This window comes from Protopterus annectens, chromosome 6.part0, assembly GCF_019279795.1.
Source record: "Protopterus annectens isolate FY-2018-M chromosome 6.part0, PAN1.0, whole genome shotgun sequence".
Lineage (NCBI taxonomy): Eukaryota > Metazoa > Chordata > Ceratodontiformes > Protopteridae > Protopterus > Protopterus annectens.
Window position 1 is genome coordinate 681513093 of NC_056737.1, and position 22314 is coordinate 681535406.

Below are 22314 nucleotides of genomic sequence, written 5' to 3' on the forward strand. Positions count from 1 at the left end.
TCTTGGTGGTCTGTTCCCCCTGGGTATGGACTGAGAAGGCCTGAGAGGGACTGGAAAGGACCAGTTTTTTAAAGGCCAGTGCCTACTGAATCTAGGTGGCTGCACCTGTAAGAAATCTTTGACTGTTTGCATAGATATAGCTTTTTCTTTCATCTTTTTAAGAACTTCTGCTTTTGTGCCAAACAAACGTTCCTGATTTAATGGAGCATCTAGTAATTTTGCTTTGACATGGTCAGGCAAGACCTGTTCTTTTAGCCAAGCATGCCTTCTCAGTACAGACCCAGTGACAGCAGACCTGCAAGATGCTTCTAAGGCATCAAATCCACATTGTAAAGTATGTTTACTAACTTGGTTTGCAAAATGCATTAACTCTTGTAAATCTTTATTTTCCGCACAATCTGGAAGTAACACCATTTTTAGTTTAATTAGTTCCATATGTTGCTGGTACTTCAACATGTGAAACTGGCAATTCAAAGCCCTGATGGCAAGAGTTGCAGAGGTACATACCTTCTTACCCCATCTGTCTAAAGCTCTAGAACCCCTGTCTGAAAGGGTAGGGTTTTTGGCTGTAGTAGCCTTAATGCCTTTAGGTCCCTGGGAAATGGTCTCTGGATCCGGAGTAGCATTCTTAGAGAGGAAATTGTGAGAATCAGGTACTCTGTAGTATTAGTCAGATTTTCTAGGAGCTGGTGGTAAGATGTCAGGAGTAAGACTGGACTCCCAAGAAGACATCGTCTACAATATCCAGGACAGGGGGTATACCTAGAGGCCTGTGCTGAGGCAAATCTAAAAATTCCCAGAGTCTCTTTTTGGACTGAGGATAGCCCTGGCATTCCCAGTGGAAATGCTCTCAAGGTATGCAAGGTTTCACTAAAAGAAAAATCCTCTGGAGGGGAGGCAGACGGAATGGATTCCTCTGCATCTGAATCCTCATAAGTAGATAAGGGTATGTCCTGGTAATCAGAAGGGTCAGAGTCATCAAACTCCTGGTCTGTAGAAATCAGAAGGAAATTCAATTCTTTTTGTCTTTTGGCAGGGGAAGACTGGCTTCCCCTAATTAGAGTAATAAGGTCTTCAGCCATTCTAAGCATTTGTTTTTGTGGCATGGGAGGATGAGCATGCACTTTGGACATCGGTTTTCTAGGCGTATTGCGAACTCTGGGCCTGAGAAACTCAGTAATTTTAGTAGGAAACGAAGTTGTCGGTTTAATAGGAATATCAGTAGGTTGGAATACACCCTCAGAAGCTGGTGCCTGCACAGCGGCTCCAGACCCATCAAAGGTAGAGACATCCGCAGGTTCCATAGTCAAAGAAGCATCTCGCGGCATAACGGACTCCAAATGGGTCTCAGCAGAGGCCTGTGAATCTGTAGAAGCAGGCATCAGGGGCTGCAAAGGCACCTCACTATGTACCGGCAGTCTGGCAACAAGCGTAACGGAAGCATCATCAGCAGTTTTTGACCTATGCGGTCTGTCTCCGTCTTTGTGCTTTTTCGGAAGATCGGTAGTCGGATGGCTTACCGAAGCCATTTCGGAATACGGAGAACGAGAGCGAAAGAATTTAGCTACTAAAATAGCCTGATGACGAATGGTTCGGGTGTTAAACAAGGCACAAAACCGACAGCTAGGGACGTCGTAGTCCGGGCCTCAACAGGTGACGCAGTAAGAATGAAAATCTCTGTGAGGTATTTGCTTTCCACAGGCAAGACGACTGTTAATTTTTTCTGACCGGTTAGAGCAAGAAAAAGAATCCCCAACGGGGTACTTAGCTTTAGAAGACTTCAGGTCTGAAACTCGAAAAAAATGAAAATTTCAGGTAGCGGCCAACCTGCACTTGCAAACTGCTTCTGCTTCGGGCTCCTTCTCGACAAGACTGATGCAATAGCGTCGGCTGCATGTTTTATACCCCTGACATCATGGAAGAGGCGACAGCATCAGACACAGAAATCCCAAGACTCTGGTATTTGGGCCGACTGAGGGCTACCTGCAGGCAGATAACCCAAGTGTGATGACTGCAACAGTGAAACACAAAGAACATCACTCCTTTACAAGATTTACCTTGCAAACTGTTAACCACATGAAAATGCAGACGGAATCTACTTTTCTTGACATTACAATCTATACTAAACCACATTTTGTTCCAAACAGAATTTTGTGATGTATGCAGCAGTTTTTCATAATTTAAGAGCTTTTCAGATACTGCTAACATTTTGTGAAGAATTATGTAGGCATTTTATCAACATTGCTTAGTGTAGTTAAATGCCGGTTGATTCTTGTTAGGAATATATCTGATTCTACTGGCAGAAATATGGTGTGATCAGACTTCAAAAGAAGCAACTCTGAAATGATCAGTCTACAAAGGAAAGTGGTTAAAAAATAGGCATTTTTATCTAAGTTCAAGAAGCACAGTTGCTACGTCATTATGACTACATCTAATACAAGCAAAGGAGTTTTCAAAGAACATTTGTTGCAAGTTTTCATGCACCACTACATTTATTAACACTCTGGAAGTGCTGAGGAATGTAACTTGATCAAAGGAAAGAGAAGTATTTTTTAAAACAACTCTTACCATTTAAATGCTATTACACCTCATTCTAAAAAAAAAAAAAAAAAAAACTCTTCCAAAAAGTAAGAGAAATTCAGACAGGGAGACACCAAATGTTAACCCTTCTATCTTAGGCAGCCATACCTGGTGGCTATTTTTCAGCTGTGTGTATTAAAATAGCTAACCTGACTTTTTAAACTAGGTTTGAGGGGAACAATTAGCACTGCCACTATAACCATATCATACTGTTTCTCATCCTACAGATCATCTGTTTAGCCATCCATGTGACTGATAGGGAAGAAGAACAAACTTCTTTTTGGGCCCCAGCACAACCATCATCAAACCCCCCCCCCCCCCAAGCTTATCCATTTGCCTGAGAGGCAACAGCTGGATCCAAGAGTGGTGCTTTCACCTGTTGCAAGGGTAGGGATTTTCTGTTTATGTTCCAACATCAGAATGGCAAGGCTCAACTTCTGTAATAGCTTACTGGCAATAGCCACTTGCATCCAAATACATGGCCAGTTTCAGTTTCAGTATGGAGATTGGAGTTCAACCCGTGGACCAACAACAGCCCTCCCACCACCCCAAGATGGGTAAGCCACTTGACTCCCACCTCCCCATTGTCATCTCTTTCCAACATCTGGGCACTAGTTGAACCTGGGTTATCTAGAGTAAAGCATTCACTTTAGCTGTATTTGCCCATGTTGATGACTTGGAATAGTATTTTTAACACTTTCTTGGTCATCCAAATAACAGGGAAAATAAAAATCAGAATAAAGTAAACACTGGATCTAGGTGAGACCATGTGCAAGTAAAGTTGACAGGTAACCAAAGTATAACATGTTCAATAAATCTCAAAGACTTGCTTTATTCAGCTTATGCTGTGGCTCTGTCATGACCGCATCACTGCACTTAACAGAAAGTAATCCTGGACAATACAGCAGTTATCACTGAGCATATACATGGCATGCACACACTTATGGGCAAAATGATGTCTTCCCAATTCATTGCCTCATCTTTGAATCTTCTTCTTTCGGCTTTTCCCAGTTAGGGGTCAGATCACCTGTCCGCTCATGATTGGCAGTGGAGTTTTACGGTGTTAAGTTGCCAGCCCGGCACCCAACCTTCCATAGAAGGCACACACATGCACACACACACACCTAGGGCCAATTTAGAGTGTCCAATCCACCTACAGCATGTCTTTGGGATGTGGGATGAAACCGGAGCACATGGAGGAAACCCACGCGACCACAGGGAGGACATGCAGACTCCGCACAGAAGGCACTCCAGCTGAGAATCGAACCAGAAAACCTCTTGCTGTGAGGCGGCAACGCTAACTGCTGCACCACTGTGGCCGCCCTATTACCTCATCTTTGAATGAGGGTGAAAAATCGGGTCTATATTAGAAGCACGAACGGTCAAGTGGGGGGGGTGCCCCACACCCCCCCTAACTAAATATACTAACGCCAAGATTGCACTACAGTGGGGAAAAGGGGACATTTAACACAACGGCCAACCAATTTTTTTCCCTTGGAAAGAAATAGATGATGTGGCCATTCACTGAAATGGTTGATCGGACACATACGTGTCAAGAGGTTGTCGACATTCCGACCATTCATGCTTCTAATACAGACCCTGAAAATCACAGCACACAGTGAAAGCCCACAGGGAGAAGATGCACTCTGCACACAGAATGTACATTTATCCAAACACTGAACTAGAGAAACAAATGTTTTGAGGCAGCCACAGCAAGTACTTTGTCTACTGCATCACTCCGCATGAAAACCTGCATCACTCCGCATGAAAACCAGAAAAGGAAAGACATTTACAGTACTTAAAACATGTCAATACATGCAAATTACAGGTTATGCATCTACAGGAAAATACAAATCACTTATGAAATCAGTTAAGTAATGTTGTTGTTTGTCTTCTGGCTTTTCCCCCATAAGGGGTCGCCACAGCGGAACTCCAGTCCGCTAATGATTGACAGTAGATTTTTCAGTTAAGTAATGTAATAAAGAAAAAAAAGGTAGCCCTCAAAAGTATTCTTTAATGAACATAGTACGGCAGTTATATTGGGAGAGAAGGGAGTAAAGGACACTTCAGGTTTTAAACATCGCTACTAGTAAGATCCTACTACCCATTTTAGTGCCTATCTTCATACCAAGGAAAAGAGGAAGAGGACTGAAGAATCCAATGGCCCTACAATCAGCAAAAAGTAAGAAAAGCTATTACAAAAGGTTTTCTATGCAACACTACCTGGTGAAACCCTGTTTTCTGCAGTAAGCAGCACACCTACCTTTTGAATAAGAGAACAGTAAATAGGTGTGAAAACCATGTACACAATGCTTAAGATTGTCTGCATATGTACCACCCTTTAAACTACAGTTTAGGTAGCAATTAAGACAGCAGCAGCAAAAAAATGCAGTGAAGAAATAATCTTTGGTTGCTGCCTTGCATCAAAGAAGGAAACCCTGTAACCAAGCACCTTGTTTCAGGTGGACTCTGACCACCATCATTAGTGCGAGCTGGTGAAATATCAAATAAGATCCCCATCACAACCCACCTCCCAAAGACTAAAAACCCTTGAATTTGTTATAAAAGTGGGCATACAAGGTGGCTACCCAAGCATGGGAGAGAGCAGTAAATCAATAAGTTCCATCATTTGAAAGACCACCTCCCACTTTCAACACTCTTACTACAGCAGTCCACTAAATTCTCAATCATGCGTGAAGACATGTCTATGTACCACTATTCCCAGTCTACCAGGGACAACTGCTCCTAACATTAGTGCCCTTTCTCAGAAAATGTATGTATACCACATTCAGCACTTACCATGACTCAATATCATAGTCAACAATCAAGAAAGTACAGTTGTGGACACTTACCATAAATGTAGATGTTAGAGAGTATTCACTGTTGCAGTCATCACATTTGGGTTATCCCTGCCAGGGTAGCACTCGGCCGGGCCGAATACCAGAAGCTTAGTATTTCTGCATCGGCTGCTGTCGTTTCAGGACAGACGTCAGGTAGTCAGTAGTATAAAGTAAGGCAGCCAACGCCATTACATGATTTTTTCTTGCCCTAACCTGTCAGGAGCCCCCAAGTGGGAGCCAGGTTCTGGTGGAAGACTCCACTAATAGAAAGTAAATACCAATATGTTCCTTGTAAAGACAGGGAAGAAAGAAGAGGGGGTTGGAGGGAGGGAAACCAGGACTGCAACAGTGAATACACTTGAACATCTACATTTTTTAAGTGTACATAACTGTACTATGTTCTTCATGTTTCACTGTTGCAGTCATCACATTTGGGTTGATTCCCAAAGTTGAGGAAAAGGGTGGAGGCAGTCAAGGAAACTAGGGGCTGACCAGGATGCCCTGCATGACTGCAGAGGTAAACCCTACCCTGGATTTGGAGAAGATAAGCAGGTGGTAATGTTTGGTGAAGGTGTGAATGGATGTCCAGGTGGCAGCCTCCAGAATGTCCCTGGTGGGGACTTCCCTGAGGAAAGCTGCAGAGGTGGAGGCTGCTCTGGTGGAGTGAGTTCTGACCCCCTTGGGGGGAGGCTTTCCGTGTGGTTTGTAGCAGAAATGGATGCAGTGTGCTATCCATTTGGAAACTATTTGTTTGGAGATGGCTTTGCCCTCTGCCCATGCAGCAAAGCTGACTAGCAATTGATCAGACTTTCTGAAGGCTTTAGTCCTGTCTAGATAGAATCTGAGCTGTCTGTGCACATTGAGAGTACAGGATCCTTCCCCCCTTGTTCTGCCGGTCAGGGGAAAAAGGTGGGAAAATGAATGGATTGGTTGAGAGCCACACTGGACACCACCTTGGATTTGAAGGATGGGTTAGTCCTGAGGGATACCCTGTCAGCATACAAGATGATGAAGGGTTCCACAGCCATGAGTGCTTGCAGCTCAGAGACCCTTCTGGCTGAAGTTACGGCCAGAAGGAAAGCTGTCTTCCAGGAGAGAAATTTTAGCTCTGCTGAAGAGGCAGGTTTGAAGGGGGGGGGGTGAGCTTTTCCAATACAAAGTTAAGGTCCCAAGCTGGTGTTGGTGCTCTTCCGAGTGGCTTCAAGTTGCTAACCCCCCTTAGGAACCGTTTGATCAGAGGGAGTAAAAAAATGGGGCTGCTCAGTGGGAAAATGAGCAGAGATAGCAGAGGCATGAATTTTAATAAAGGAAAAGGAGAGTCCACTGTGTAGCAGGTCAGCTAAGTAATCCAGGATGACAGGGAGGGAGGGCTGTGCCATACTGGCTCCCTTAGCCTGCATCCAAGTGCAGAACCTTTTCCATTTGTCAACATACGACTTTAGTGCTAGGACATCTGGCCTCACGTCTAACATCTAGAACCGGTTTGCTGAGGTTGGCAGACTGATCAGGGGTTAGGGAATAAGCCAAGCTGCCAAATTGAGTGTCTGCAATTGAGGAAGCATGAATTCCCTTTCCCTCTGGTTCAGGAGGTTTGGAATCAGAGGGGGATGCCAAGGTAGCAGAGGGGACAGGCTGCACAGCAAGGGGTACCTTGGTTTTTCCTCCTTTATTCTGAGCAGCACCCTGGAGATGAGAGGTAGTGGAGAAAAGGCACAGACCGATAGACTGATCCAGGGGAAGGACAGGGCATCCACTTCCCAAGCCATGCAGTGATGCTCCCTAGTGCAGAACTTGCTCAGCTGATGGTTGGTGTTGGAGGCAGAGGTCAACCTTTGGGGTGACCCATTTCTGAGTTATTAGGGCAAAAGTTCTTCTGTTGAGCTGCGACTCATGTGGGTCCAGAAGATTTCTGCTTAAGTGGTCCGCCAGAGAGCTGAGTGAACATGGTATGAATTGTGCTAACAGGTGGAGTTGCATGGTAGAGCCTGTGTGCCAAAGGGTCGTGGCCAGCCTCCATAGAGGATAGGACAGAGTCCCTCCCTGCTTGTTGATGTGCCATATCACAGTTGTGTTGTCTGTTTTGATCAGGAGAGCCCCTGTGGAGAGACGGGGTTTTAAAGCTATCAAGGCATGTTGGACAGCTATCATCTCTTTTTGGTTGATGTTAAGATGGATTTGCTGTGAGCTCCATTGGCCCTGTATGCACCTGTCATCCAGGAGTGCACCCCAGGCATAATCTGATGCATCTGTGGTGAGGATCTGGCCAGCGTGGGGTGGTGAGTAAGGTAGTCTTTTGTTGAGGGAGCATGCTGTTGCCTACCAAAAAAATCTTCTGAGGCAAGGTATTATAGGTATAAGAGTCTCCAGGTCCTGAGAGTGTTGACACCAAAGGCTTTTTAGGTACCACTGGAATTTCCTCATATGCAGTCTGGCATATGGAAGGAGAAGAATGCAAGATGCCATGAACCCCAGAGCTTGCAGGATTTTCCTTGCAGATAGATGGGGTCTGGTGGCTAGTTGAGAGAAGCAGGCTGTCAGGAAGGATTGCTTTTCTGGTGTAAGTAATGCCATCTGGAATGCTGTGTCCAGGCTTGCTCCCAGGAATATAATACTTTGGGTAGGTATTGGTTTGGATTTCTTTTCGTTGTTTGTATACCCTAGAGAGGTTAGTAGGGACTTTACAAAGGCCAGGTGCTTGAGCAGCTTTTCTTGGCTGTCTGCCTGAATTAGGCGGTCCTCTAAGTATGGGCAAGTCTGGATATTTCTTTGTCTGCAAAAGGCAATGGCTGGAGCCATAAATTTTGTGAAAACTCTGGGAGCAGCAGATAAGCCAAAGGGAAGCAGAGTGAACTGAAAGTGCTGGGATCCTGCCCTGAAAAGTACAGTTGTGTACACTTACCATAAATGTAGATGTTAGAGTGTCTTCACTGTTGCAGTCATCACTGTAGGGTTCTTCCTGCCGGCAGGCAGCCCTCGGTCGGCCAGAATCCCAAAGTCTGGGTCCGGCGTCGGCTGTGTACTCACCCTCCCTGACGTCAGTGCACCAGGGGTACAAAGCTCCCAGCAGACGCCATGTTCTCCAGTTTTTCTTGCCCAAGATGTCAGGTGCCCAAAAGTAAAGGCTAAAAGTAAAACAAAAATGTAATATACAACAAACAACATACCCTGTAGCAAATACACCTCAGAAGAAGGGTGAAGCAGGGAACCACACCAATAAAGGTATAAGAGGGGACAGGAGGGTGGGTAACCCAGACTGCAACAGTGAAGACACTTGAATATCTAAATTTATGGTAAGTGTACACAACTGTACAATGTTCATTGTGTTTCACTGTTGCAGTCATCACTGTAGTGTTAAATCCCAAAGCTGAGATAAAGGGTGGTGGTTATTGAGTAGAAGGGGCGGCTAGAAGGCCTTGCAAGACTGCAGAAGCAAAGCCTGCCCTAGACTTAGAATAAAGAGGGAGATTATAGTGCTTAGAGAAAGTATGCACTGAACTCCAAGTTGCAGCTTCCAAAATATCTTTGGTGGGGACTCCCCTGAAAAAGGCAGCTAGCAGCAGCTCTGGTAGTGTGTGTCCTAATTTTTCCTGGGATTTGCTTTCCATGATGAGAGTAAACAAATCTGATTCCATGAGCAATCCATTTAGAAATTGTCTGTTTTGAAATAGCTTTGCCTTGGGAATTTGCTGCATAAGAAACAAACAGTTGTTCTGTTTTCCTGATATCCTTGGTTCTGTCCAGGTAAAAGCGAAGCTGCCTGTGCACGTCCAAAGAATGCAAGATCCTCTCCCCCTTACTTTGTGGATTAGGGAAAAAAGTTGGCAGGTGAATAGTTTGGTTTAAAGCCACTTTAGAATCCACTTTAGGCATGAAAGTAGGGTTAGTCCTCAAAGAAACCCTGTCTTGATGAAAAATAATGTAAGGTTCCACAGCCATGAGCGCTTGTAACTCCGAGACTCTCCTGGCTGAAGTTAAAGCCAGTAGGATAACAGTTTTCCATGATAAATACTTTATATCAGATGTGGCAGCAGGCTCAAAAGGAGGCAGAGTAAGTTTTTCCAGGACATAATTGAGGTCCCAGGCAGGAATGGGTAAAGTCCTAGGGGGCCTTAAATTCTTTGCTCCTCTGAGATATTGTTTCAGAAGTGGGTGTGAAAAAATTGGAGGATCTGTATTACAATGTGCAGAGATAGCTGAGGCATGTATTTTTATGGAGGAAAAAGATAAACCCTTATGCAACATATCTGTTAGATAATGTAAAATCAATGGAATATATGGAATGCAAGGATCTGATTCCTGAGTATGCATCCAGGTGCAAAATCTCTTCCATTTGCCTTCATAAGATTTCCTAGTGCTAGGCCTTCTGGCTTCTAAGATAACATCCATGACCTGTTTGGAAAGGGTAGGATTAATTATAGACCCTGAATACGCCAGGCCGAGAGTTTTGATATGAGAGTACAGGACCTGGCCCTGATGTTGAGACAAAAGATTTGGAATCTGAGGTAGAATCCAAGGAGGTTCCTGGGATAGATTTATCAGTGTTGCGTACCAAAATTGTCGAGGCCAATTTGGGGCTAGTAACATCAGCTTTGGTTTGTCCTGTTTTATTTTTAATAACACCCTTGGTAGAAGAGGTAGTGGTGGAAAAGCATACCCAGAGAGGTTCCTCCAACTGAAGGAGAGAGCATCCACTTTCCATGCTAGCTTGTGATATGTCCTTGTGCAAAAAGTCTGTAACTGGTAGTTGTGGGGCGATGCAAATAGATCTATGTCCGGGCAGCCCCAGGCTTCTGTAATCATCTTGAATATTTGGGTGTCTAGCATCCACTCGTGTGGGTCTGACAGGTTCCTGCTCAGGCTGTCTGCCAGAGTGTTTTGTTTCCCTGGCAGGAATTGAGCTTGTAGGTCCACTTTGCAAGCTAGTGCTGTGTTCCATAGACTCATGACTAGTCTGCAAAGGGGGTAGGAGTGCAAACCCCCTTGCTTGTTTATGTACCACAACTGTGGTGTTGTCTGTCCGTATCAGTAGCTGCCCTGGCTGTAAAAGATCCCTGAAAGCCAAGAGGGCATTCTGCACAGCTAACATCTCTTTTAAATTGATATGTAGATGTTACTGATCCTCTGTCCAAAAACCTTGCAGGCCTTTCCCCTGCAAGTGGGCTCCCCATGCATAATCCGAGGCGTCCGTGGTTATTCACTTGGTAGGCTGGAGGTAGACTGAAGGCTTTCCCTTTGTTTTGAAGACATGCCGTGGCCCACCAATGGAATTCCTTTTGCAGGCAAGGCAAGACAGCAATCACTGTTTACAGACTGACACAATGCTGGGGCCATACGCTTTTTAGGTACCATTGTATCTTCCTCATATGCAGTTTTGCATATGGTACGAGTAGGATGCAGGAAGCCATGTAACCCAAAGCCTGCAGGAATTTCCTTGCAGTTAGCTGAGACATTAATGCCAGGCTCTTGAAAGCTGAAGCCAGCTGTAGTTGTTTTTCTGGCGTCAGGAATGCCATCTGGGTTGTTGTGTTTAAAAGAGCACCTAGGAAAGTTATCTGTTGAGTGGGTGCCAAATTTGATTTTTTTACGTTCACAGTGAATCCCAGGTACTTGAGTAGATTCTGAACAAATTCCAGGTGCTGGAGTAAAATGTCCTTGCTGTCTGCTTGAATAAGGCAGTCGTCCAGATAAGGGTAAATTTGAATTCCCTTGAGTCTGCAGTAAGCTACTACTGGTGCCAGGCACTTGGTAAAGACCCTGGGCGCAGTAGACAAGCCAAAGGGCAGCGCAGAGAACTGGTAATGTTTCGAGCCTGCCTTGAACCTGAGATATCTTCTGCACTCCTGTCGGATAGGAATGTGTAGGTAAGCCAGTCCAATGTCACCATCCATGCATTTTTGCTCAACACTGGCAAGAGCTGCTGCAGAGTAAGCATCTTGAACTTTGGTATCTCCAGGAAAGTATTTAAGACTGACAGATCCAGGATGGGTCTCTAAGTATTTTGCTTTCTGGGAACTAGAAAGAGTCTTAAATAAAAGCCTTGTCCTGTCTCTGAATTTGGAACCAGTTCTACGGCCCTCACAGCCATGAGGGACCTCACCTGTTTTAATGCCTCTGCCCATTGAGTTTTTGGTAGGTCTGGCCATCCGTTTGGTTTTGGTAAGGTGTGAAAGTGGAATTTGTAAACTCTTAAAACTACATCCAGAACCCACTTGTCTTGGGTTATGTAAGTCCAATTTCAGTGAAAAAGAAAAAGTTTTCCTCCCAGAGGATCTTCCAGGAGAGAGGTTCCTGGAGCCATGCAGGGGGAGTCATTGAGCCTGTTTCCTATAAGGTTGAGACCTATCCTCTCCACTCCTGGGGGTGGAAGCACTCCACTGTCTAGGTTTATAAGAGGTCTGTACTTGGGCCCTCCCTCTGGGGTGCCTATATCTACCCCTCTGAGGCCTGTCCGAGCTGGGAGGCCTGTCCGAGCTGGGAAAGGACCAATTTTTAGCTGGCCAATTTCTGCTAAATCTAGGAGGCTGAACTTGTAAGAAATCCTTAACAGTTTGCATGGATTTTGCCTTATCCGCCATTTTCTTTATAACCTCTTCAGCCTTAGACCCAAACAAAACATTATGTTGAACAGGAGCATCCAGTAATTTCGCTTTTACTTGATCAGGCAAATTTTGTTCCTTTAACCAAGCATGCCTTCTAATGACCGTGCCAGTGGCAGCCACCCTGCAAGAGGCCTCCAAAGCATCAAAACCACAGTGTAAGGTATGTTTCCCCACCTGCTCGGTAGCATGCATCAAATCTTGTAATTCCTTATTGTCTGCACATGAAGAAATGGTACACAGTTTTTGTTTCATAACAGACAAAAGGTACTGCTGATATTTCAACATATGAAATTGACAATTTAAAGCCCTAATAGATAAAGTAGCAGAAGCGTACACTTTTTTGCCCCATCTCTCCAAAGCTCTAGAATCCTTATCTGACGGAATAGGGTTCTTAGCAGTGGCGGCCTTAACACCCTTAGGACCCTGAGAAATGGTTTCTGGATCAGCAGTAGGATTTTTAAATAGAAACTGGTGGGAGTCAGGGACTCTCAGGCTTAGCAGGGGCCGGAGGAAAGGAGTCAGGAGTTAAATTAGACTTAGAAAAGACATCATCCACAATATACAAAATAGGAGGAATGGGTCTGTGTTGGGGAAGAAGGAGGAAATCCCCAAGCCTTCTCTGATTCAGAGTACTCCTGTCCTTCCCAGTGAAAAGTTCCCTCATGTCATGTAAAGTTTCCCCAAAAGAATAATCCTCAGGAGGAGAAGCTGAAGGAATGGATTCCTCAGCATTAGAATCCTCATAAGGAGGGAAAGTATAATCCTGTTCAGAGGAAGACACTGAAGAGATAGATACCTGATCAGAGGATTCTTATAATCCAATACTTGTCTTGGCCTTTTGTCTGGAGGGGGATGGGAACCATCATAGTTAGCAAGTCCTCCGCCATTTTAAGCATTTGTTTTTGAGATTTAGGTCCCGGATCAGAGGAGGCCTGGGCTTGACTCTTGGTTTTAGACGGAGTCTTTGTCTGAAGGTGCATAGGCCTGAAAACCCCCTCAGAAGCCAGTACCTGCACAGCGGCTCCAGACCCATCCGAGGGAGCATTATCCGAAGGTCCTGCACCTGGAGTATCTGAAGGCCTAGTTGGCTCCTTGTGGGAGTCCGTTTTGGCAAGCAGTTCTGTAATGGCAGACGACAGGGGCTGCGAAAGCTCCTCACTGACGACAGCCGAACCAGCAGCTGGCTCTGATTGTAAACTGTCGTCTGATTTGGACCTCTGAGGCCTATCCTTATCCTTGCGCCTTTTATGAACTCCGGTAGTCGGAAGCGTGTCAGACGACATGTTATAATTAAATCTCCTCCCAAAGTAACGAAAGGCAAAATCGTATCTCTGTTTAATAGTACGTTGATTAAATCTAGCACAAAACCGACAACTAGCTACATTGTGGTCAGGACCTAGACAAGGAATACAGTAAGAGTGAAAATCCTTATGAGGTATTTGCTTCCCACATGAAATACAATTAACTTTTTCTGACATCGGTCTGAAGCAAGAAAAAAAAAGTTTCCCCAACGGGGTACTTGGCTTTGAAAAGAAGAATGTCTTCGGTATGAAGCACCAAAAATAACAGGAGTCAGCCGACCGGCACTTGCGAACTGCTTCCACCGCACGGCAAGAAAGACTGGAGAACATGGCGTCGGCTGGGAGCTTTGTACCCCTGGCGCACTGACGTCAGGGAGGGCGAGTACACAGCCGACGCTGGACCCAGACTTTGGGATTCTGGCCGACCGAGAGCTGCCGGCAGGAAGAACCCTACAGTGATGACTGCAACAGTGAAACACGATGTCGGAGATATTTCCTGCACGATTCTCTGATAGGAATGTGTTTCGTCTGGGGTGGCTAGCCAAGCATCCTTGGAGAGCATGGGCAGCAGCTGCTGGAGGGTGAGTATTTTGAATTTTGGGATCACCAGGAAGGTGTTTAGAATGGATAGACAGAGGATGGGACACCAGGCGCCCTCTTTCCTGGGTACCAGAAAAATTCTGGAGTAGAAACCTTGTTTTTTCTGCTCTGCAGGAACATGCTCTACTGCCTTCATGGAAAGCTTTTGCGCCTCTGCCTACTGGTTTTGAGGTAGATCTGGGAATCCTTTTGCAGTTGGAAGGGTGTGGAAAGAAAATTTGTATCCCTGGGACACTATGTTGAGAACCCAGCAGTTGTTTGGTTATGGTGGCCCAAGTGTTTGCATGAAAGGAGAGTTTTCCTCCTAGGGCTAAGTGGAGGTGGACAGAGGGGGGTGGGGTGGGGGAGGAGAGTCAATAAGAGTTCTTACCATAAGAGGGTGGCTTAGAACTCTTTGGTTTTGAAGTCGAGATAGTCCACTGCTTAGATCTCTGTATTCCCTGTGGCTGCTGTCTATGGGGTCTGGGCTGAACTGACCTGGTGGGAGCAGGAAAGGACCATTGCTTGGAAGGACAATGCCTACTGAACCTGGGTGGTTGTACCTGTAGGAAATCCTTAACTGTCTGCATAGATTTAGCTTTTTCTTCCAACCTTTTTAAGACCTCTTCTGCCCTAGTGCCAAATAAGTTGTCTTTGTGCAAGGGGGCATCTAATAATTCAGATTTATCAGGGTCTGGGAAGGGCTGTTCCTTAAGCCATGCATTCCATCTAAGGACAGAACTGGTGACTGCTGCCCTGCAAGAAGCTTCTAGAGCATCAAAATCACAGTGCAAGGTGTGTTTAGTTACTTGACTTGCAGAATGCATTAACTCTTGTAACTCTCTAGATTCTGCATAAGCAGGAAAGGACATTTTTTGTTTGAGAAGTTCCAGGATATGTTGCTGAAATTTAGCATATGAAATGGACAATTTAGTGCTCTGATAGCAACAGTAGACGAGTTGTATACTTTTTTACCCCATCTGTCTAGTGCTCGGGAATCCCCATCTGGGGGGGGGGGGGATTCTTAGCAGAGGTTGCTTTAATTCCTTTAGGCCCTTGAGAAATTACATCAGGGTCAACAGTACGATTTATAAAAAGAAATCTGTGTGAGTCAGGGACTCTAATACCGGTCTGGTTTTCTGGGTGCAGGAGGGAGGGTGTCAGGAGTCAAACTAGATTTCAGGAAGACATCCTTCACAACATCCAGGACTGGGGGGATGGCCAGGGGTCTGTGCTGTGGACGATCTAAGAATTTCCAGAGTCTCTCTCTAGGCTGAGGGTAGTCCTGACTTTCCCATTGGAAATGCTCCCTTTAGGTGTGAAGGGTTTCCCCAAAAGGAATAATCCTCTGGGGGAAGAGGCTGAAGGAATGGAATCCTCTGCATCAGAATCCTTATAAGCAGAGAGGGGTTGCATGTTTTCATACTCTGATGCACAAGAGTCATCGGACTCCTGTTCAGACAAAACTACAGGGGACAGATCTCTTTCTTTTGGAAGGGGTAGCTTGGATTCCCCTGATCAGCATGACAAGATCTTCCACCATTTTAAGGATTTGAGTCTGAGGCAAGGAAGCAGGTGCCAGAGATTGGGCCATCTGCTTCTTGGGTGTGGTTTGTAACCTGGGCCTAAGAAACTCGGTTTTCGAAAGGATGGTAGTCGCAAAAGTGGTCAGTTTGTGTCGAGAATCAGTAGTGCAAAGGACTTCCTCGGAAGCCGGTGCCTGCTTAGTGGCTCCAGACACATCCAAGGTAGAGATGACCACAGGATCCTTAGTCAAAGAGTTTTGCGGGACACCAGACTCCGCAAGGGTCTCAGTAGCAGCCTGTGAATCCACAGAAGTGGGCATCACGGGCTGCAAAAGTGCCTCACTGAGGACTGGAGAAATGACTACTAGCTTAACGGGAGCGTCGTCAGTAGGTTTGGACCTATACAGTCTGTCTCTAGCTTTATCTTTACTTTTTTTGGAAGATCTGCTGTCTGATGGCTTACTGAAGCCATATCGGAATTAGAGGACTGTAAGCAAAAATATCTAGCTACTATAAGGGGCCTGACGACGTATAGTTCTGGCATTGAACAAAGCACAGAAGTGACAGCAGGAGATGTAGTGGTCTGGGCCTAAGTAAGTGATGCAATAAGAATGAAAGCCTCGGTGTGGTATTTGCTTTCCACAGGTGCGACAACTGTTAACTTTTTCAGACATCGGTTAGTGCAATAAAAAAGGATCCCCAACGGGGTAATTAGCTTCAGAAGACTTCAGCTTCAATTCGGAAGACAAAACTCGGGTAGCGGCCGACCGGACTCGTGAGAACTGTTTCTGCTTCGGGCTCCACGGCAAGAAAAACTGATGTAATCGCGTCGGTTCCCTTACTTTATATGGACAACCTGACGTCAGTCCTAAAGCAACAGTAACCGACGCAGAAATACTAAGCCTCTAGTATTCGGGCCAGCCAAGGACTACCCTGGCAGTAATAACCCAAATGTGATGACTGCAACAGTGAAACACGAAGAACAACTAGAGCACACACTGTGCAGTTCCTCACCAATGATTTTTACATTGGCAATTCCTCAGGTTAACTTAATATGAAATAAAAAGCTGTTTTAAATAATGCATGTCATATTTAAAAATAATGTATACCTTATCAGTGATTCTACAACAGTTTTCAAATATTTACAGTACTTATCTTTTCCCCAAGTTGATAATTTGATTGATACAGGACTTGGGGAGCTATTTATGAATACCAACCTTCACAATAGCACACGCGTCTTCTCTTACAAACTTACCTACTGGATAAAAACAATTATCCAACATATCTCTGCTAATGGGCTTCATTCTGCAAACTCAATAAGACAATATGATCATATGACTTGAAAAGTGAAAATATTAAAATTCCTAACGCAAAAGACTTGGAAGCATCACCAGTAACAGAACTGCATGCTGAATGTATGCTCACTACTTTCAGTTCTGTAACCTTTTATTAAGCTACAAAACAACTCAATTCTGTAACCTTTTGTTTAGCTACAAAGCAACATGACTACAAAGTGTTTATGTCTAAACATAAAAGAGTCTGCAAGGACAGAAGACTTTTAATAAATTCTAATGCCTTGGCCAAATTGATGCATACACTTTCTAGATTCAATCATCATCATGTTTGTATATTCGATTGCAGGTACTTGCCATGTTGTCTTTGTCAGTTCCACCCCCACCATTTTACATAGGGTCCATGTGTCACATCAACATTAGTCAATGTGACCAAATCACCTACAGTCAATGTTTTCACAGCTGAGTGGCTACCATAAAACTAAAATACATTAGAAGTGTTAATATCCTTTGCAAATCAGAGAAATACCAACATCTTCACAATGGTAGTAGATGCCCACAAGGCTTTTGATAGGGACAATCTTAAATTCTTGCTGCAAACGTTCCCTCACTTTGACATACCTAAAAATTTTATACAGATCATTCAAATTCTCTACAGTAATCCATACACATGCCTATATATAAACAAAGCATGGTCAAACAGAATTTTGATAAAAAATGGAACAAGACAAGGCTGCCCGCTATCACCCTTTCTTTTCAACCTTTACCTAGAACCCCTATTTCTATACATTAAACAAAATACATATCATAATCCCCCCTCAATAAATAACTTCCAAAGTTTATCTCTCAGCATTTGCAGACGATTTAAACATATACTTTACTACACCAAGTTCAGGCATGACCAAAATAATACACACAATTGAACAATTCTCATACATGTCTAACTACAAATTAAACCTTAATAAAACTAATATATTCCCCTTAAGGCCACCTAGACTCATCTACCCAATACCTCTCTTAGACTAAATAAAAATAAAAGAAGAAACCAAATACCTGGGGGTTACTTTCTTTCAGAATAACAAGGAATTCTACCCAACATAAAGTAACTCTTAAATGGCAAAACATAACACAAGACTGTACAAGACAGAATTAACCTTAAGCTACCGGTTTTGTCTAAAGTATCAATAATTAAAATTAACATACTACCTAGATTAATATATTTATTTATGACATCTCAGATAACTACACATAATAAATTCTTCAAACAAATTCATACCTTTCTAGCAAAATTTGTATGGGAACCTAAAAAGACCAGAATCTCCTATCAAAAACGAACATTTCCCAAGAACAAAGGGGGTCTAAACTTGCCAGATTTCAAAACCTACTACTCTATTATCAACACTAATGGAATACTGAGAATAGCAGAGTATGACCCCTCGGCAAAGATTGGTTCACCGGCCTGGGTAACAATATACTATAGGTACATAAAAACACATCAATCCCAAAGCGCTTCCCTTCTTAAATAAAAAAGATTTACAAGCTTATAACATAATAGAGCCACTAAAATATTCTATAAATATAACACAAACTTTTTCACTCCTTAAACCTTGGACAAGCTATGATAATACTACAACCCCTCCATAAAAATCTTAACTTAAAAAATAAATAAGATGCTAAACCTAGACTCCTTCCCTCGGTTAAAACATAAGAGAATCCAAAATATCTACCCATTCCTCAATAGCACAATTCATGAATTAAGAAGTAATCTAAACTTACCTAAAGTAGATATAATAATTTTAAGACAAATCAAAGAGGTGTGTTCCAGTTACCTCCAAAACCTTACCATACCCGAAAGTGACATCGAAAACTGTACCCTACTTTGGAAGACTATGTTAATGTCAAGGAAAGCAATAACAAACTCATACAAAATGACAGGGGAAATCAAATTCCAGAAAGACCTTCTCTAATTACTGGAGAAAATTAAAACCCGATATGGATAACCAGCAAATAGAAAAGGCAATCAACGTAACACTGAAAACTATTCCACTTAAAAAAAACTCTTACACGCAACTCATGATTAATAATAATGCTTATTTCACCCCAGCAATTCTTCACAAATTCAATGCAACTAAGTCCCCATACTGTCCACAATGTAAAGACCAGATTGCAGACCTAATACATATATTCTGGAGTTGTAAATGCGTTTTCAAGCTTTGGAATTCCCTTAAGTTACAACTGCAAAAAATGGGGTATCAAGCATCAACACTAACATGGGAATTTACTCTTTTACACATCCTCCCGGCCAACATCTCAGGAAAACAAGCTAACCCACTTATAATGATTTTCTTATTAATGAAGCTATATACAGCTCGCAAATGGTTAAATCCTGTAAGTATCTCTTGGGAGGAATTCAAGAAAGCTGCTATTAAACATCTACTAGCCCATAAAATAGTATTGGACAAAAGAAACAAAAATATGAAAGCCCGAGCAATCTGGGAACAGTCCTATAACATCTTATTAGCATAAAGCTCCAGGTACACTATATCTTATGAACTGGAAGTATTCCAACAAGTACACAGCTTAACTATGGATGAAGTATCATTTTTGTATGTGCTGTTTTTAGACTAATGACATTAATTGGCAAAGCATCTTTGTATATATTGTAATTAGGTATGTTGTATGACCTACATGTTTCTACTTTACCCACAATGTATAACATGAAAATATGGTCATTTTGTAAATATGGAATGGTTATGGTTTTTGCAAATGTAAAACAAAAATAAAAATTATTGAAAAAAAAAAAAAAACACAAATACAAAAAAATCCTAAGTGATGCGGCCTCCGACCTCCAAATCCGAAGGTTGTGACACCTTCCTAAACACATCCCTAAAAATCGCTATGAGTGAGTCAGCATGATTCTGTTAAATGAGCACCATGGGTGTTGAACAGGGCATCCGTTATCTCCCCAAAAATGGAGGAGAAGGCTAGAAGAGTTTAGGAGAAAAAAGTGCAACAAAATGGGTAGTGTCAATAAAGCATGCCAGTCTTGAATATCAAGGTAGACAAAATTAGATTAGCAAATGGGCGACATTAACTTAAACAGTTGAGTTACATTAACAGGGTGTTCAAATTTTAACACACCTGAACACAAACTAATGTTGTTGCGTCTTTCGGCTTTTCCCGGTTAGGGGTCGCCACAGTGGAACTCCAGTCTGCTAATGATTGGCAGTAGATTTTTACGTACCGAGTTGCCAGCTCTGACGCACAACCTTCAACGAAGGTACGCCCATTCACGCACGTCTCCACACAGAAGACGCTTTAGCTGAGAACTGAACAGGACAACGTCTTACTGTGAGGCGACAACGCTACCGCAGCACCACCAAGAACACAAACTAATGTACTAACTTTAAAAACAGACAGCCGCAGAAAGTTTAGCGGACAGAATGACAGCTAGGGACAAATGCACATTACTAGCACTATGCAAACCAGTTTTGTAAGTAAACAATATGCATGACAGTAGACTTTCAAAGTAACAAAAAGGACATGTGGGCACAGGCTACCTGAAACATCAGGTCATGCTTTCCCAAGGTGTTTAAATTAGATAAGAAAGCATGCACTCCTTCCTACTGTAATGCAAATGATAAAAGTAGCCTCCTTAGCAACGAACCATGGCATGATCTTCATTCTAATCTGGTCAGGAAATCTTAGCATGTATTGCAGGAATATTAAAAACTATAGTTTTTTTAAACTTAAAAGCTACTAATTGCAATAGTTAATACTCTGTTTATACATACCTACATACATATTTCAGCACTCTAATGCTGATCTACTTTTTTTGTACATGCATCAGAAACATTATGAACTTACCAATGGCACATGTTGGCCCAGTCCATCCTTGAGGGCACTGACATTCAAAGCCAGAAGAGACTTCATGACAGGTCCCTCCATTTGCACAGGGATTTGACACGCATGCATGTTCAGCTGGAAAGAAAAGCAGGTTCTCTATAAACTGAAAAGGTAGACCAACTTGAACATCTTAAATTAGAAAAAAAAAAATCTAACTATAAATGATGTAGTAAATATTTTAGACACACACACACTGACTAGTACAACTATTCAACTGCTTCTTTTGTAATGAAAATGTTTAAATTTCATATTAGGCAACAGCAAATACTACATTTTTTCATCAACAGATAATGCAACCTAATAAGCTTGTATACACAAAGACTATTCTACACTTACCAATTTCACAGTTTTTTCCAGAGTAGCCATCAGGGCAGTTACAAAAATATTCATCAGGTTCAGTGTTCATGCATGTTCCTCCATTCAAACACGGATGATGATTTCCACAGTAGTTTAGATCTTCATAGACAAATGAAAAAGAATAATGTGACATGTGCAATGCATTTCCAAAAGTTATCTACTTTTTAAACCAAGTTACAGAACACAAAAAGAGCATCTTAGGTTTCAGAGTATTAGAAGTTCAAGCACTTCCTCTTAATCACAATTGTAGTAACAAAAATATTCAGAGCTTGTAATACTTGTCAGAAGCCGCTTAATTTACACAGATTTATTCTAAGAAAACATTTTAACTACATTTTGTAAAAGTAGGCAAAGTAAAAATTGTTTCATTTGGTTTCACAATCTCTTACTGCAATCGGTTGTATAAATACCTTTATTACAAAGCAGGCCTCCCCAGTTTGTTTCACAATTACACTTCCACGGCTCAGTGCAAGTTCCATGAACACAACCAGGATACGGGACACATTTATCACAGAACTGGCCCTGCCATCCATACTTACACCTAGAGAAAAATGTACAGATGTTCATTAGAACGCTTTACTTTCCCTGAACAAACACAAATAATGCACTACACACAAGGTGAAGAATCCATGTTGCAATTTATAATGTAACCTAACACACACACAAACACACACACACACACACACACACACACACACACAAACACACACACAAACACACACACAAACACACACACAAACACACACACAAACACACACACAAACACACACACAAACACACACACAAACACACACACAAACACACACACACAAACACACACACAAACACACACACAAACACACACAAACACACACAAACACACACACAGATAAAGGATAATGGGAAGTACAGAATATGCAGGGTTTCTATAACCATCTTATAGGCAAATAAAGTACTTATCACCACTTTACCTGCACCATCAAGAAGTGCAATTCAACCTCACTTAAAGGGGAAAACAAATGCACTGCATACAAAAAATAAGTAGATTAAAACAACAAACAAAAAAAAGAAGTTATTTACCTACCATAACATTCCATGTTTGTTGTCCATCTCGCCTTCCTTCTTGCTTGTTGGGTTCGGGACAGATCCTCGGCTCTGACTCGGTTGTTTACTATAGCTCGAGAGATATACTGGCTCGAGGCTAACCCCTATCCCAACATGCCTAGTGGTAGCTACCCAGATCTCGTTTGTGACAGCCCACACTAGACAATAACAGTAAAATGCAAATTTTACTAAGCTCTTACACACAAGGAAACCTTGTGTATAAAGGAACAATTCACATTCAAAGGTTAGGA

At 42.8% G+C, this 22314-nt stretch overlaps 1 protein-coding gene across 1 annotated transcript in view; it reads right to left on the minus strand.

Moving 5' to 3' along the window:
* JAG2 (jagged canonical Notch ligand 2) overlaps positions 1 to 22314 on the minus strand; it is a gene marked incomplete in the record, with an annotated part of 565751 nt that overhangs the window by 164095 nt on the left and 379342 nt on the right. The window contains 3 exon segments of the mRNA XM_044074368.1: positions 20585 to 20698; positions 20960 to 21079; positions 21391 to 21521. Coding sequence (XP_043930303.1) covers positions 20585 to 20698; positions 20960 to 21079; positions 21391 to 21521 — 365 coding nt within the window.